The following is a 16,943-nucleotide window of genomic DNA, read 5'->3' as shown; positions in this document are numbered from 1 at the left end:
AATGAATTCACTTCTCCAATTCCTGCTGTCAGTTGGCTGTTTCTGTGGGTGAAGTGATTTGAGTTCCAATTCTAATGTTATATAAAGAAGGTAGGTTCTCAGGTTAGCCCATAAAACTCTGTTTACTCTACAATATAGATGAATTGCAGTGTATGTATAATGAAAAATAGAAAACAATAGTATTGCGATACTGTAATTTAAATAAAGGAAAGAAACAAAATGGAATGGAAACAGTTCTTTATTTTGGTGAATGAAGAAAATTAGGTTTAATTAGAGAAGGAGAAGGAGGCAGATGAGGCTTGCTGTGGGACATATAAAGGAGACATTTGGGCACTTTAAAGGCTTATGGGCAGACCCTTGATTGTGTTCTATAAGTTTCCAACGCAAGGGAGGGGCGTCTACAAGTTCAACAGTCTTTGAGGAGCCAAGATCAGATTGGCCTGGATCTTGATGCCTGGTGTGCAGAAGGAACACTGGGGTAGGAGTCCGAAGACTTGGGTTTCTATTCCAGTTTTGGGTAAACTGGCTTACCTTCCCTGGGCCTCATTTTCTTCATTTATAAAGTGAGAATCAAATGAAATAATGAAAGTGGTTTTTATGTATGAAGGCACTCTGGAATGGTAAAATAGTGGGCTTGGATCTTCAGTCTTCGTATTTTCATTTAAAACTTTTTCTTTTTTCTTTTTTCCTTTTGATAGAGATGTCTCTTTAGCAGCTCTAAGGCATATTTGCTATGAATAGCCACCAACAGGATTATTATGGGTTGCAAATGGAAGAAAGAGAAAGGGAAGAGTAAAAGAGAAAGGTTCATAAAGGTTAGTGAGAATCTATGTACACTGCAGAAAGAGTTTCCTCTGGAGATGACATTGACTGAGCCTGTAGTGGAAGTCAGGAGCAGAGGAAGCGTGGAGTGAGCACTAGCTCTCTATGGAAGACGGGAGCAGGGGACGCGTGGAGTGCGCACTAGTCCTCCGTGGAAGACCGGAGCAGAGGACACCGGAGTGCGCACTAGCCCTCCATGGAAGTCGGGAGCAGAGAATGCCTGGAGTGCGCACTAGCCCTCCGTGGAAGACGGGAGCAGAGGACACCGGAGTGCGCACTAGCCCTCCATGGAAGTCGGGAGCAGAGAATGCCTGGAGGGTGTACTAGCCCTCCATAGTAGATAGGAGGAGAGAATGCCAGGAGTGTGCACCAGCTCTCCATGGAAGACGGGAGCAGAGGACGCGTGGAGTGCGCACTAGCCCTCCATGGAAGTCGGGAGCAGAGGACGCGTGGAGTGCGCACTAGCCCTCCATGGAAGACAGGCGCAGAGGACGCCGGAGTGCGCACTAGCCCTCCACGGAAGACGGGAGCAGAGGATGCGTGGAGTGCGCACCAGCCCTCCATGGAAGTCAGGAGCAAAAGATGTGTGGAGTGCGCACTAGCCCTCCATGGCAGCATTTCCCAAATGGTGGCCCCTGGACCTTTGTTCCACCGGGTGTGCTGAAAGAAAAAGAGGCTTATGGTTAAATAAATTTGGGAAAATTTTAAGTGGAGTTAAACCAAATTCTTTATTATAGCACCCGCTAGAAACTTTAATGTGATAAATGCGTTGCAGATCCCAAGGGGGTGAAGTGGGAAAGTTATACTATGCAGTGTTTGCAAACTTATTTGACTGTACACAATTCTTTTGTTGTTTTGATAGTATTTCTCAAGGTGTGGTTCAGGGACCACCTGCATTGACCTGGTGTTTATTAGAGCAGGTTGTCTGGCATCACCCTAGACTTAATAATCAGCCAGAAGGGCAGGGAGAGACAGGGAATTTGCATTTTTAAGAAACACCTCAGTGTTTATTTCCTCCAATCAACACATTTATTTAGCATATAGTGTGTGCCAGGCTCCATGCTAGGTGTTGAAGATATAGTAGTGAATAAGACAGTTCTAATTCTAATCTCATAAAGGCTAATTCTAATGGGGGTCAAAATAGGGGTGGGGTGCTGGGAATAGAAGAAACACAATTGCAATGTGGTCTAGTCTTACTGCAATGGGCAAGACGTGTGTGGTTAGGGAAGCTTTACTGTAGTGAGGCTATATATAGAACACTTCACCAAAATATGTTTGTAACAACAGTTGAGACCTATGATTTATGGAAATCCCCCATATGTCACATGAGCACGGCATTCCGGACCCTGACAGATTTGTGAATTTCACATAAAACCTGGTGACCCTTTTGCACATTTAATTTGAGAACAGGTGAACTAGCTAGATGGATGTTCTACAGGAAACACTTCTAAGGTGAAAAAGATGTTGACTCACGCTTTCTCCTGATCTGGCCACCAGGTGGCACTGTCAAGCTGGGGCGACTTGGTTGTGGGCAGAGGAGGGACAGATAATTAGGCAGCCTTGCCTGTCACATACTGCAAATCTGGAGACCTTAATCCATGGAGTACTGGTAATCCTGTAGATAATGCAGTATGTGGTGAAATTAAGGAACACATCACACCATGGGGAATATAAAATGCTAATTATTTTCAATCCCTATCTCATTCGATTTGCCTGCATCATTTGACTCTGTGGACCATCGCCTTCTTGGAAATTTCTTTTCCTTTGGTTCCTAGGACACAGCTCTCTCACGGTTTTCCTTCAACCCTTAATAATAATAAGTAACATTTATTGGGCACTTAATATAAGCCAGGTCCTGTGCTAAATGCTTTATACACACGATCATTTAATGCTCCCTATGAGGTAGCTACTCTCATTAGCTTTATTTAGCAGGTAAGCCTTACAGAGAGATTAAGCCATGGGTCCAAATTACATAACTAGTGAGAGTTGGAGTTAGCATCAGGGTTGGGACAACCCTAGTCCTGAGTCCTAGCTCACTGCACTTATGACCTCCAGAGAGCCCTGATGGTTTCTGAAACGTCCCCATCATCCTGTCCGCCTGCATCACTACTCCAGGGTGCACTTGCCTTTGTAGACTGTGCACCTGGGGCCCTCCTTTCTCAGTTTCTTCCTGTGCAAGTCTCTAGACACCTCCTAGGCGATCTCCCCCGGCCTGTCCTGAAGCCAGCCTGGGAGCTTCCCTCTAAGAAAGCAATGGCCACACTGTCTTGTGATGGTTTGTTTGCTTGTCTGTGCCCCCCTACCATGTTCTGAGCCACTCTAGGACAACTTAGTATCACTGGCACCTAGTGTGCTTGGCATATAGTAAACAGTCAGAAATGTTAATGGGATGAACAGCCTCAAAAGAGGGCTGGAGGTACACAGTCACAGCCATTCCTGAAGAAATATAGTGTGACGTTGCCCACACAGGTGTTTGAAAACAACCCTTTGAGTCTATGACAGACAGAAAGTGGGTTGAAGGGAATTTTTTTCCAGTCCAGTAAACCTGTGACTTTGAATTGGGAAATACTACTAAAGTCAAAGGGCAAGGGGCCAGCGCAGAGTGCTGTGATGAATTGAGAACGCTAAGGGCATGATGGCATTCATTGTCCAAATCCATATTATACCCCAAGGCCAGGATGGAGCCGGGGCAGGTGCGGCTGCGGGCATTGAGCAGTGGCATCCCCTTAGGCGTGCAGCAGCTGCTCCCCTCCCAGATGGTTTCTGAACATCAGTTCCTCCTCTGCACTGGAAAGTTTAGCAATGTCCTGGGTGGATGAACAGGGAGCTGAATGAAGAGTCTCTGTTCTCTGGTTGTCATGAGTGTGTGGTGATGGGGAAGGGAGCCCAGGAATGAACTCATCTGAACTAGAGACATAACCTGCCTTGGGCGTGATAAGGCAAAGAGTCCACCTGTGCTCTAGGCTTTCCTTCCTAAGCCCTCCTTGAAATCCAGTGAGCATGGCTGTTTTTCCCAGGTGTCTGACCCTGCCCCCAACAAAAATCATAGACCTATGCTGTCCAGGATGGCAGCCGCTGGCCACGTGTAGCTACTGAGCACTTGAATCGTGGCTGGCATGGCCAAGCGCAGTTGCCCATGCCTATAATCCCAGCACTTTGGGAGGCTGGCGGGTCACTTGAGGCCAGGAGTTCAAGACCAGCCTGGCCAGTATGGTGAAACCCCATCTTTACTAAAATACAAAAAAAATTAGCTGGGCCTGGTGGCACATGCACAGCTGTCATCCCAGCTACTCAGGTGGCTGAAGCATGAGAATTGCTTGAACTCGGGAGGTGTAAGTTGCACTGAGCTGAGATCATACCACTGTATTCCAGCCTGGGTGACAGCGCAAGACTCCATCTCAAAAAAAAAAAAAAAAAAAAAAGAAAGAAAAAAGAAATATGGCAGACATAGCTGAGCTAGTACACCTTTAATTTTATTTCATTGCAATGAATTTAAATAGTCACATGCGGCTACTGGTACCATATTGAACCATATTGAACAGTGTACACACACATACACACACAGTTTTTGCCCTAGTGGCTACTATAGAGGTTTTTGATCCCTCCCTTCCCAACACTGGATTTAACTCAAAGGTCCATTTTTCCTTAGGTTTTTGCTATTTCCCCCTTTACCTTTAAGAAGCCACTGATGGACCTCATTGATGGAAAGTTCTGTAAGTGTTGCCAAGGAACATCAGTGTATTTTTCCTGTAGCTGGCACCTCTGAGGGAGTCTGGTCTCCAAGGCCATCTGTTTTGCAAGCAAGGGTGAGACAGCCACATTCCTCGTCCTCAGACCTATGACTCTACCATGGCGAAGGCGGTGACCAGGGAGGGCTGGGACATTTGTGTCACAGAAAGAGTCCCTGCATTGATCATTTCTGAGTGATGTCTGAGTGGGGGTAATACCTAATGTTAAGAAAGTAACCGTCTGACTCCATGAAGACTTTTCATTTTCAAAGTATTTTATTTAAATAAATTTTTCTTTTGTGTGTGTTTGAATTTTACAGAAAAAAAATACTGACAAATACTATACAGCTTGGACCCTTTATATTTTTCTTGGAAAGGTGACTGCCATTTTCCTACCTTTCTCCCTCCCTGCTCCCCCCAAGAAAAAGAAACATGGAATCCATTGAGCAATGGGGAAAGGAGCAATGGAGAAAGGCCTCCTCTGGCTGCCGGCCGGAGCCTGGCTGCAGCTGCTCAGAAGTCCAGTCCTAGGTGATCTCTTTCTCGAGCCTGTGCTGGTCTAGGAAGCCTCTTCTTTAGGAATCATTTTTTTGTGCCCCGTGAACTTACCCTCCCCAGATGAGTCAAGCAGTCTCTGGTCCTGAGGTCCCATGGGTTGCCAGTGGCAGTTCAGGGACAGAGGCTGGAAGGAGTGAAAATGGAGAGGAATAAAGGGCTGGGGCTGGCCTGGTGCAGGCAGAAGAGGGAATCAGAGAAGCATAAAACACGGAGAAAAAGATGAGAAGGAAGTGGAAAGAAGAGAGTGGATATCAACAATGGCCTTAGGCTCCTTTCATGCACCTGTTTATTTAACAAAACTTTTAGGGCCTCTCCTGCGCTGGGACTCCTCTAGTTACGCCAGGAAAGGTTGTCAGGGGAGTCTGTGGTGGGGAAAAGAGAGGCCCCATTCTGGGTTTGGCTCTTCAGAGTCATCGGCTGTGGAAGTGACTGAGAAGTGAGTTTCTGGTGTTTCATGCCTGGGGTAAGAGCAAGTCCATTGGATTAGGAGACAGCAGGGACACTGTGCCTGGAGATAGAGGCCTTGTCATGACAATGACAACTCACTGCTGTCTTAATTCAAAGGAGCAAGCAGTTGCCATGGAAACCATGTTACTTGTATGGTCCCGGATCCCGGTGATCTGCCCTCCTAGATCGTATCTGACAGTACGTCTCAGCTGTCAGCCTCTACGTCTCCCCAGCCATCCATTTTAGGGGGACTGAGAGGTGGAGACAGGAAGGGCAGCTTGTCCTGGTGAGCAGTGGGAGATGTGGGGAGATGTCTTCCACATCCCTGGGTTTGGTGCAGGCAGATGGCAAGTCATTCTGTTATGTGAAGGGCACAGCCAGAGGCCCCATGACAAACTCTCTATGTGACAAGGGGATAGAGAACCAGAGTGCTTCTTTCTCTGGTCAAAGGGGTTGATGAGTGGGAGGCCTGAGTGCTTAGGCAGTTTATGGCCATATAGGGTGAGAGGGCAAATGTGACTGGCTATAAAATATATGCAGGTTTGAATTATGATTCACAGGGTCATCTGTTAGAAAACCCTGGCGTGAGGGTCACCACTAAATGCCCACCCTTCACAGGCCTAAAGTACACCTGGAGGGCAGGTGAGTACCAGGCAGCCCAAGTGAGCAAATAGAATATATCTTTCCTTTAATGCAATTTTATAGAATTTAGTTTTTTGCTACTATAAATATCATAGTTTAGCTACATTATTAATTAGATAGCAATTTTGCCAATGTGTAGAATAACTTCCTTGGGAAAATATTTAAAGAGAGCTTCCCAGCATATTTGCAAATAAACTTCTAGAGCATAACTTGCTCCCAAGGAGTAAATTGTCCATCTTTGTAATACAGTCACAATACAATCAAAATACCAAGCAGTTCATCCTATAAGTGGATTAACTCTGCTTCCCAACCTCACTCTGGCGGGGAAAGCCCTCAGCTCACTGTGGATCTAATTTACATGTCCTCATATACCTCAAGGCACATGTGTCACCTACATGTACTCTCCTGCAGCATTAAACACCCAATTTCATCCATTGCAGCAATTAGTGGGCTCACTTAAAAGAGAAGATCACTTGGGGAGAATTGGTGAGGTATTACAAGCTTACCCTTAACAACATCACATATCCAACAGTAACCACAGACAGTTATAAGTACCTACTGTGTGCAAGGCACTTGCCTGAGCTTCAATGTAAATATAAATAAACCTCTTTATAGCTTCATCCTACTTTCATTTAAACTCTGTTACCTCTGCATCCCACCTGTGCCATACCATGGACGCATCACAACCTTATGACATCACTTCCAGTGTTGCCTTCTGTGAGACTGTACTGATGATTGTCTAGTTCCTTCCGTGCTGGAAACTTTGGTTATATAGGAGATACCTAGCTCAGGTGTAGCATCTCCTCACCCTTTCCATCTGTAAAACATTGCACAGGTACACAGTTGCAGTCCACTGACATAAATGAGTGGGCTTCCATAGCTTTCCAGGAGTCACTACCAAGAGCTGTTTGTTCTTGCTTGGAGAAAGGCACTTTGCTGAGTGGTTTGGGGGGGTCATGTTTCAAAGAGAGGTCTTGGATCACATTAAACACCTCTCAGTGGCAATGAGGACGGACTTTGTCATGAGTTACAAGAAAAGAGCTTTCAATGAATTTTGAACCATCACACTTTAAACATCTTGGCACAGGTGAGGGGTCAGAGGCATAGAAACTTGGTGTATCTGTATCAAGACACATAGGGGTGGGGAGTGTAGCAGGTTGCTGGAATGTCCAATTATGAGTACTTCCAGTAAAAGTTTATGTGTAGAGATAGAAATAGGAAAGCATGCATCTCTAACCTGAGTGGTTTATGGAACAGATGGTGTATGGGGGCCTTGCTGGTTATGAAATTGTATATATGTCTGAATCTGGCAAGGCTTTCCCGTAAGACATTTTTGTGACTGTAGATAATGTACTTCTCTGCACAAAGTATATAGCCAATGACCATTTGATGAGCAGAATATACTTGCCCACGTACCTGTTGCCTGAATTTGTGTGTGTGTGTTATGTGCATGCGCACACACTTGGGAACCATACTGAGATGTATGGATAAATGTTCTTTGTGCTTTGCATGTGGGGTATGCCAGAGATGGGTGGGAGGCATGCCTGGGTCTGCAGTAAGGAGCATTGCTATTGGACACATAGCTGCCAAGACAGTATCCAAGAATTGTCCACATGGTCCCTGGGACTGCCCTCCACTGGGACACTTAGTCTGAGGTTTGTTCCTTGGTTGAGTAGTTACTCTGTGGACATGGACATAGTGCATCATTTCAGGGGTTCCTGAAATGTCTGTGTGTGGTCAGAAGGAGGCTTAACCCCAGAAAGGAAACACCTCTGCTTCCTGCCTAACTAAACAGGCAGCGATGGTCTCTTCTCCATCTGGAGAAGCTTGGGTTGAGCAGAGATCCAGAGGTCTTCTTCATCCTTCTTCTTCTTCTTTTTCTTCTTGTTCTTCTCTGGCTGCTGGCCCCTCTTGCCTGGTGGGCTCCAGCAGCAATGGCAACAGATGAAGAGGAGTGTGATTATCACCAAGAGTGGCAGGCCCAGGAGGACTCCCAGGCAGATGGTGTTGTAGATGCCTTCTTCGTGTTTGGTCAAGATGGTGTCCCAGATAGAACTGAAGAAGGCGCTGATTCTCTCCATGGTGCTTGGCTAGATTAGGGCCAGAGAACCCTCTCGGCTTACAAGCAGGTCCTGGGCTCAAAAGGATGCAACCTTGACCACTTGTAATTTATTCCTCTTCCAGCTTTGGGTTTGGGCATGCCACTGACAGCACCTGAAGAGATTAAAACAGACAACTGAAGAGAAATGCAGGGGGACTGTTCTACAATTTTAATAGTTTCATAGATTTTAGGCTTAGGAAAGGGGAAGGAATCGAAGATTTCCAGGGTTCAGTAAACTTGTATTGAGACTCAATAAACAAGATAAATGCATGCATGTAATCAATAAGCATCAACTAATTCTTGCTATGTACACACATTATATTGGGCTTAGGATATAAAAATGAATAGTATATCAGCTCTGGCACGTAGGAAGTTCTCAGCAGTTGTTGGATAAATGAATCAATGTGTGTGTTCAGTGTTGTGATAAGAGGTTGCTTCCCTGGACCCTTCTGCAACAGCAGTTCTCAATCTTTTTTCCACTGCAGCTCACCTGACAGATGTTGAACACACACTCCCCACAGGACAGGTCTGTATGTAACCTTTTATTAACATAACTTGCCATTTTCAAAGCTTATTGAAGCTTAAGCACAAAGTGAGATGTCTACGTCTTGCTGTCTGTAGTAGGGGACTTGGGTCTCCTCTGGGCTAAAAGGTCATCAGTCCTCATCCTGCCCCATGCCTGCTTTCCTTGCTGTCCCCTCATTATCTCTTCCCTGCTCCATGTCTCCTCCCCTCCTTATATCCCATTCCTGTGCCTGAGAAGTCCTCTCCTCCCAAGGCTGAGAGAACCAGGGGTGACCATTTGTTGGCTTTCCACTTTCTACCTTCTACCTTCCTCTCCCTCATTACCTTTGTCTATGTTTTCTATTCCTTGACCAAATACTCCAAAGTCTCCTGCTCTCTTTCTTCTCCATGGGAGAGGAGTCCTTGTGGGCTGCTTAGTGATGGTGCTTGGAAACCAGAGTGAGGTTCCTGGGTGCCTCCCTGCTCCTGTTCTGAACTCAGCATACAGCTGGGGCCATTCTCCCGGCTGCTTGTACAGAGCTGCCGCTCTTCCCTGGTCACCCCTCCACATATATCTTAAAGCTCAGCTCTCAAGTATAAGGTCTTAGAGGCTGCCTTCCATTCTGGAATTAGAGGTTCTTGTGTACAAACAAGACTTCAAGGAAATTTAAGGCATGATTCAAGGAAATTTAAGAGGCCTGTTGGTGTAAGACATTCCCCAGGACCCAAATATTAAGGAGTGGTTGATTTTCAGGATGGACACTCCAGAGATCATCCCAACGAACTCTCTCACTTAAGGATAAAGAATCTGGGGTCCAGAGCAGTGAGGTGACATGTCTGAGGCCACGGAGACCCACCCAGGCCACATAGGTCCACCCAGACCCACCCAGACCTCTGGACAATGGGTTCAGCACTCTCCGCAGGCTGCCAGGCAAGCAGAGGAACTAAGGATGATAATGATGTCACTTTATACTTGCATTTCACTTCATACTTTTCTAATCATTTTCATCTGCATTTAATCTTTTGAGTGAGCCGTGTCTATGGATGGGAACATTGGGGACCTGGGCCTGGAATTCAAGATCAGCTCAGGCTTCATTGCATACGTGTGCAGCCCTCCTGGGTGATGTTTTCTACATGATGTCCCAGCAATTGTCCTCAGAGGTCTAATTCCTTGGATAGCATGCTCTATCAATGTCTCATGATCTCAGTGCCCATGTGCCCATCTAAGCCCCAGCTGTCCTCAGTCCTGGTCTGCTGGCATGTAACCCCACCCTCTCATGGCATCATTTACATAGTTTTTGCAAGCGTACAAATTGGCACCTACTACTGAGCCATTTGGTCCATAGAGCCCAAAGAAATGCTATAGGATGACAATAATAATTTTAGCCAACTTTTAGTAAGCACTAATTATATACCAGGCACTGTTCTAGGCACTCTATTAACTCATTCATCTTCATGACACCCTTATGAAGTAGGTACTGTGGTTCCCCCATCCTGCAGCTGAAGAGATGGAGGCTCAGGCCACATGATGAGTGAGTGCCAGAGCTGGTCTCACTCATTCTGGAGAGCTTGGCTCCAGATCCACAAGGAGTGATCTGTTCACAGGCATTTCTCTGTGGCCTCCTATTCCTTTGTGTGGAATTAACCCATTTTTGGTAAGCAGCCCAGGATTTACAGAATCTTACAATATTTGGCTATTGCCCAGATTAACTTAAATGCTTATCCCAGTCTATTGCAGGAGAGACTGCAAAGAGATTTATTTCTCATTGTTAGATCCTTCCCAAATGCATGAAGATACATAAAATAAAAACAAAGTCCTGCCCAAGTGCAGGTTTATAGAAAGTATATGGCTGCCTGAACTTAAACTCAACATGCAACAAAGAAAAGTATCCTGAGGAGTCAGGTCCTCTCACCCAAGGCTCTGCTCGAGCCCCTCTGAGGCCTGGGAACAGCCCATGCCATGGATCTGCCCACACACCATCAAGCTGCCAGGCTTTCTGTAGAGAAAAGCGGCCTTTGGCATGCTTCTAAGCCCTGGTGATGCTGTATCTCAGGCCACTCATCTCTCTTCTGGATTTTCCTTCTCCCTCTGCCATGACCTTTGCTTTTACCTCAGTCTCGAGTGGGTTTTTGGCCCTGTCTGTTGGGATCTTTCTGCTCTGTTGTGGAAAGGCTTTGGGTGCTTATCTCTAATTTGATCCTACTCACAGCTTTCCTGATTCACGTTAGGTAACACCACCACCACAAATGTTCACCAACTATTCTGTGCCAGGGGTTGTGCTGTTCCTACAGGGAGCAGATGGGTATCAGGGGCCCCTCTGGGTTCAGCCAGCGAGGAAGGAGGGCGAGCCCATGGAGAACATCAGGTCAGTTTTCATGAAGGTGGAGCCACTTGGGGAAGACCTTGAAGATGAGTAGTATTTTGACAGAGAAATATAGGTGAAAAGGATGTTCAAACATTCCAGGCAGAGAAACTTCTAGAACATGAGCAGGAGAACAGGGGGTCTTCTGGTGAGCCTGGTGCTCAGGGTGGGAGAAGAGAGGATGAGAAGGGACACTAGGAGGTAGGCATGGCCAGGGTAGAGGGGCCGTCATAGGGTTTGCGTTTATTTGGGGGCTTTACAACAGGAGAATGTTGTGATCAGAGCTGCCTTTCAGGAAAAGATGACAATATCTGAAGAACTCTGGAAAATGTGTTAAGAAGTTCTTTAAATCTCCTTATCTGTTTATCAAACATTCACTGAGCACCTAATATGTTTCATGCACTGTTGGGTGTTGAGGATTCAATAGTGAATGACAAAGATATGGTTTCTGACATCGGGGAGCCTCGTCCATTCCAGGGGAGTTATTATTATTGATAGATCAAGTCATAAAAGCCAAGTATAATAAGTAAATTCCAAACTAGATTGCTTAGTTGGCTGAAGTAGAAGCATGCATTTGAATTATATGTTTATCTCAACATCTAGGGCCCCCCCACCCCTCCCAACCTTTGTCTTAAACTCATCCATCCCTTGGCACCTAAAATGGCCTTTGAATAAATAGATTTCTTTTCAAGCTAAAGCTAAGTCAATAATTCACTTCTGGATTCCTAAAGGGACTTATTTGAGGCTGCTCCCCATACAGCCAAAGAGTATTCATTAACATTTGGGAAGCCAGTCTGGGGAAAATTCGATTAAAAGGTATTCTTTATATTTTTTAATCTAAGAATTATTTTCTAGGCACCCCCCAGGTTACTTGCTGAGCTCTGCTAATCTATAGTGTTTCATTAGTATTTATGAGTCTTGCATTATTAGCATTTCCAGAAAACAATCAAATATCTCCTTAGTGGCATGAATTAAAAGTGAGAACTTCCATGGAATGCAAAAGAAGACACACTTCGGCCCCTGGAAGTACACTCTAGCCTTTTGTTGGCTTTTGAATAGCACTGACACTGCTTGAAAAGTAATCCAACTATTTTTGTAAGACCAACAATAGGTGCCAACCAACCTCATCTGTCTGATTGTGGCTATGGGGGTGGACGAGAGGAGACGGAAGAGGGGAAAACTTACTTTCAATTTATTTGAAACCAAATATTATTTACCTCTATATCCTCTGTAGTATCTAGCTAGGGAGAGAGAATCATTCATTCACTCTTTCTGTCGCAAGCTTCTATCCACCCATATATGAGGTGTTGATGGGAAACGGTGATCCCAGAGCCAGAAGGCCTGGTTTTGAGCCTTGGGTCAACCTGCATAACCTTGGCAAGTTAACCAGACCTCAGCTACAAAATGAAGTTAATGAGCTTCCCTTGTAATGACATTGTGGGGATCAAAAGGATTCAATATATTTAATGCATTCTGTAAACTGTAAAATACTTACACAAATATAATACATAAAATAGTGAGTTATCTTGAAATAACAATGGACTAATTCCAGTGATGGGCTTTTCTTCCTCCTTCCTCACCTCCAAGCCAATCCCTATTGCCAAAGACCCAGGGGCCCCCACCGCATTGAAATGAAAAGGTCTTCACAAGTAATCTCCCTGATATGGTTGGTCTGTAGGTCTGTAGGTCTGTGGCTGTTGCTTTAGACTTTGGCATCCAGAAATCGGATGGAGAGGGGTCTCTTGGGGAACATCTGAAGGTGCCTGGAGAATTGCTGAGTTCATAGGTGAGGTGGAGAAGAGCAGCTAGCCATCTACAGGCCCCAGCCTCCCTCCCAGGCTTTGGGACCCTTGGAAGTGTTACAGGGGTGGGTCATTCCACAAGGTGGTCTGCTTCAATCTCTGAGAGCCAAAAGCTACTGCAGCCTGCGTCCAGGGCTGGCCCTGACACTGCTGTTCCTTCTGGTGCTCTCCAAGAAGGGAGCAGGGCATTCTATTCTGCATCAGCCTCTCATTGTTCTTGTTTGTTAGATAAAATAATACATGTAAAGCTCTAGAACAGTGTCTGTGAGACAGTAAATACTTTCTGGAAAGGTTAATAATAAGGATCACATTGGCACCCAATTAGAATCCCTGAGACCAACTCCAGAGTGATCTCCAAATGGTACAAATCGTCACCCTTCTTGTAGGGGGAGGTGGGAGGTTCAGTTCTCTATGAGAACCTTCAGAGGCCCCTCTTCTGCGACTGCTGACTCCTGGATTTGTGTGGGGGACCATTTTATAACTGACAGTTGGGAGCAAAGACCTCCCCTTGGGCCTTTGCTCAAACAGCTCCACTGAGCTTTCTGCCTTGGGTTGCGCTGATCACTGTGCTTGCTTTAGCTCCTCTGCCCAGAATCCCAGGTGACAGCAGGATGGACTGTTGGCTACGAAGAGTCATTTAAGGAGTTAAAAATACAGATTCCTGCATCCTGCTCCTAGAGATTCTGATTTGGTCAGGTCTAGAATGGGCCCAGGAATTTATGTTTGTAGCAAGCAGCCCGAGTGTTTCTGGACAATTGTCAGGTTTGAGAACCACTGCATAAGCAAGTTGAGCAGCCGACCTTCATTTATGAGCACAGGAGCCCTGTGCTAAATGAGGGAGGAGAGAGGGGAAGAAGTTTACCTCCACACACAGCAGCACAATGGCCAGCCAGCTTGGGGAGCCTCCTTCCACATTACTTCTTGCTCTGCATTGTCAGGGATCTCGGCCAGAACTGCTTTCCTGGAGGTCACATTCAACGTAGTAAACAATCGCTGAACACCAGCCCTGTGCATTCAGATCCTGATCACCGCTCAGTCTAGCAACAGGGAGAAACAAAAATAGAAGCATAGTGTGATGAGTTCTGTGGTCAAGTTCTGTGTAGGGGGACATGGGAGCAGCATGGCAGAAGCAGCCAGCAGTCCTGCCTGGAGAGGGTTGAGGGAAGGCAATGAAAAGAAACAACCATCAGGATTGGTGCCTGAGCAGGCATCATGCAGTGACTAATTACTGAGCACCTACTCCTGCTGGGAACTGTGTATCCAGGACAAGCAAACCAGATCACTGTCCTTTCTGTGCTCCAAGTCTAGTGTGGGAACCAAACCAAACATTCATCAAACAACCATACAGGCAGGTGTGAAAGTGTAATTATGGTGAGTGCCATGAACAAGACCCCATGATGCTACGAAAGGGGTAACAGGGAGGTTAGGAAGGCTCTGATGAGGGATGACTGAGAGAAGATCTGAATGACAAAAACAACAAACACATGGCTAGGGTGTCTGAAAAGTCTTGAAACACAAAATAAACTTATTTTAAAGCATTTCCAAGTAATATGCTTGATAGGCTTTTCTTCAGCCCTCCAGTACCTTTTCAGGTGAAGTTCTCTACATTTAAAGAAATGAGTTCAATTGTTAATACACTGTAAAGTGTCCCCCCAAAGTCTGGAAACATAGACAAATAATATGTGTATTGTGCTTTTTATTAGATGAACAAACTAGACCCATTGCTGTCCCTGAAAACAACCCGAAGGGACAGGGTAGCTGACAGCAGCAGTGGTGGGGTGAGCGTGGATGGCGGGGCCCAGGAATGGCAGCCCCACACCACAGGACCTTGTAAGCCACATGGAGGGCTAGAGTTTGCTGTGAGAGCCACGGGGTTTTAAGCAAGAAGGGGACATAATTGATGTGTATTTCATAAAGAACACTCTCTCTGACATGTGAGAGGACAGATGGGAGAGGGTGTAGTGGGGGGAAATGATCACAGTTGTCCAGGGAAAGTGGCAGCTGGGCCAAGGGTAATGGTGGCCGGAAAGGGTGGGATGATGGCGTGGCTCAGGTGTTTTCCAGCAGATGTGGTAGGAGAACTCTCAGGCAGAGGGACACGAGAGGAGGTGTCCCTGGGTGTGCCCAACTTTCCTTCTTCTAACCCTAGTCTCCTATGAGGGCTCTGAGTCTGGAATGTATATGTATATTCTTTTTTTCTTCTTTCCAAAACAGGAAAACTCTACCTGACTCCTCACCTGACTCCACCTGACTCCTCACCATCTCTCTTGGGGATTTAAAATACCTTATTCAACCCCAGGCCTCTCACTCTGCCTGTCCAAGCCTTGCCCCAGCTCTCAAACCACACTGCCTTACAAAATCCCTGTGGTTACGATAATATCACACACTTCAGAAACCAAGGCTCTCTGGCAGTGAGGGCACGGAGTGGAACCTCAGTCAGTAGTTATTAACTCGGCTGTTCTGGATATATATTTTCTTGATGGTTCTCACCTTGCTAACCTGGCATGCTCAGGTGCCCTCTAATAGATGTAAGTACTGTTTTGTACAAAAATGGTCTGATCACAGTAAATGATCTGCTTGTAGAACATTACATTTATTACTTAGACCCAGCTCTAGGCATTCTGAAATAGGTATCTACATTTTCCCCAATTTAATGAATTGCTTCAAATAACTAGTCCTAATACAAAGTCGGAAGCTCTTTTTTCCCCCCAGAGTATATATGATGCATAACTGGATATTGAGTATTAAAGGAAAATAGATAGTATTTTCCCTCAGAATTGATGTTATAATTATGGTTGCAATTTTGAACAAAAGCACAAATAGAGCATCAATAGAAAAATGATTAAGGCACCATGGTTATTTAATAAAATGATGCTTTATCATGTAAACATTCTGGATTAGAAGACTCCTGAAATGGGCCATCTGGTTGAATGCCTTACTTTATTGATGGGAAATCTGGGACCAAAGAGACTGCATCTTGAGGGAGATCACCCAGCTAGTGACTAGTAGAGCCAGGGCCAGAACCAATGTCTTCTGAGGCCCAGGTTACCTTCCAGCAAGGTCTCTTCTACAAACATCCTTAAAAATAAGCATTGGCACAGTGCTTTGCAAGATGCCCACCATATTCTCTTTCTGAGCACAAGTGAGACCATACTTCTCAGCCCCTTATGTCTCTGTGGGGCCATGTGACTGAGTTCCAGCCAAGGGAACATGGCTCCCGAAATCTTCTCCTGGGCCCTCCCTGTTCTCTCTCTGCTTGCTCATTGGCTGGCCAGATGCAGAGCATCCAGGGGAGGACTCCAAGAGCCCTAGGGATGGCAGAGATGGGAGGTGTTCCTGAACGACTGCGTGGAGCAGAGCACCCCTGCTGACCACAGTGAAAAATGAAATGAATAAACTTTTGTTGGGTGAAGCCACAGAGATTTGGAGATTTTCTGCTAGAGCAGTTAGCCTACCCTGCCTAATACAAGTGACAAAAAAGCTAATGTTGGTAATGATTATTAATTACCATTGCATATATAATCCCTAGAATGATTTGCTTATAACAAATGTGCAATGTGTTCAACAACTCTCCTATAGGGCAGCTTTGGCCCAAGAGGGGTTTACCTTAGTGCTTTTGAGCAGTGGTTCAGGAACCAGATATTCTGGGTCCGAATTCTGGCTCTCCCACTCACTAGCTGTATCACATTGGGCAGGTTAACCTCTCTCTCTGGGGCTCTGTTTTCTCATTTGTAGAATGGCATTGATAATAATAGGATGTTGTGAGAATGAAACAAGTCAGTAGAAGTAGAGTGCCTCAGAGCCTTGCCTGGCAATAGAAGTTAGTCCTGATTGTGTGATCCCAAACAAACAGGCTGGCCAAGGTAAACATCCCTTGACTCCTTAGCTAATGATGGTTTTGTCTTTTTCAAATGTGAGATGGTTCTGGAGTCATGACTTTGATTATGTAGGTCTCCTTTACAAGGCATTTTCTCTT

General features: G+C 45.6%; 1 protein-coding gene across 4 annotated transcripts in view; it reads right to left on the bottom strand.

Annotated features, from left to right (window-relative positions):
* Positions 1-4,807: 4,807 nt before the first annotated feature.
* Positions 4,808-16,943, bottom strand: part of LOC129011845 (uncharacterized protein KIAA0040) — a 35,531-nt gene continuing 23,395 nt past the window's right edge. For all 4 annotated transcript variants that reach the window (XM_054447149.2, XM_054447161.2, XM_054447168.2 and 1 more), the window contains 2 exons: positions 13,830-14,004; positions 4,808-8,411 (listed from right to left, as the gene is read on the bottom strand). In XM_054447149.2, the coding sequence (XP_054303124.1) occupies positions 7,985-8,278 (294 nt within the window). In that variant the 5' untranslated portion in view covers positions 8,279-8,411; positions 13,830-14,004 and the 3' untranslated portion in view covers positions 4,808-7,984. The remainder of the gene's footprint in view (positions 8,412-13,829; positions 14,005-16,943) is intronic.

Source organism: Pongo pygmaeus, chromosome 1 (genome assembly GCF_028885625.2).
Source record: "Pongo pygmaeus isolate AG05252 chromosome 1, NHGRI_mPonPyg2-v2.0_pri, whole genome shotgun sequence".
Classification (NCBI taxonomy): Eukaryota; Metazoa; Chordata; class Mammalia; order Primates; family Hominidae; genus Pongo; species Pongo pygmaeus.
Note: the sequence above shows the minus strand (reverse complement) of the source record. Positions and strands in the feature narration are given on the sequence as shown.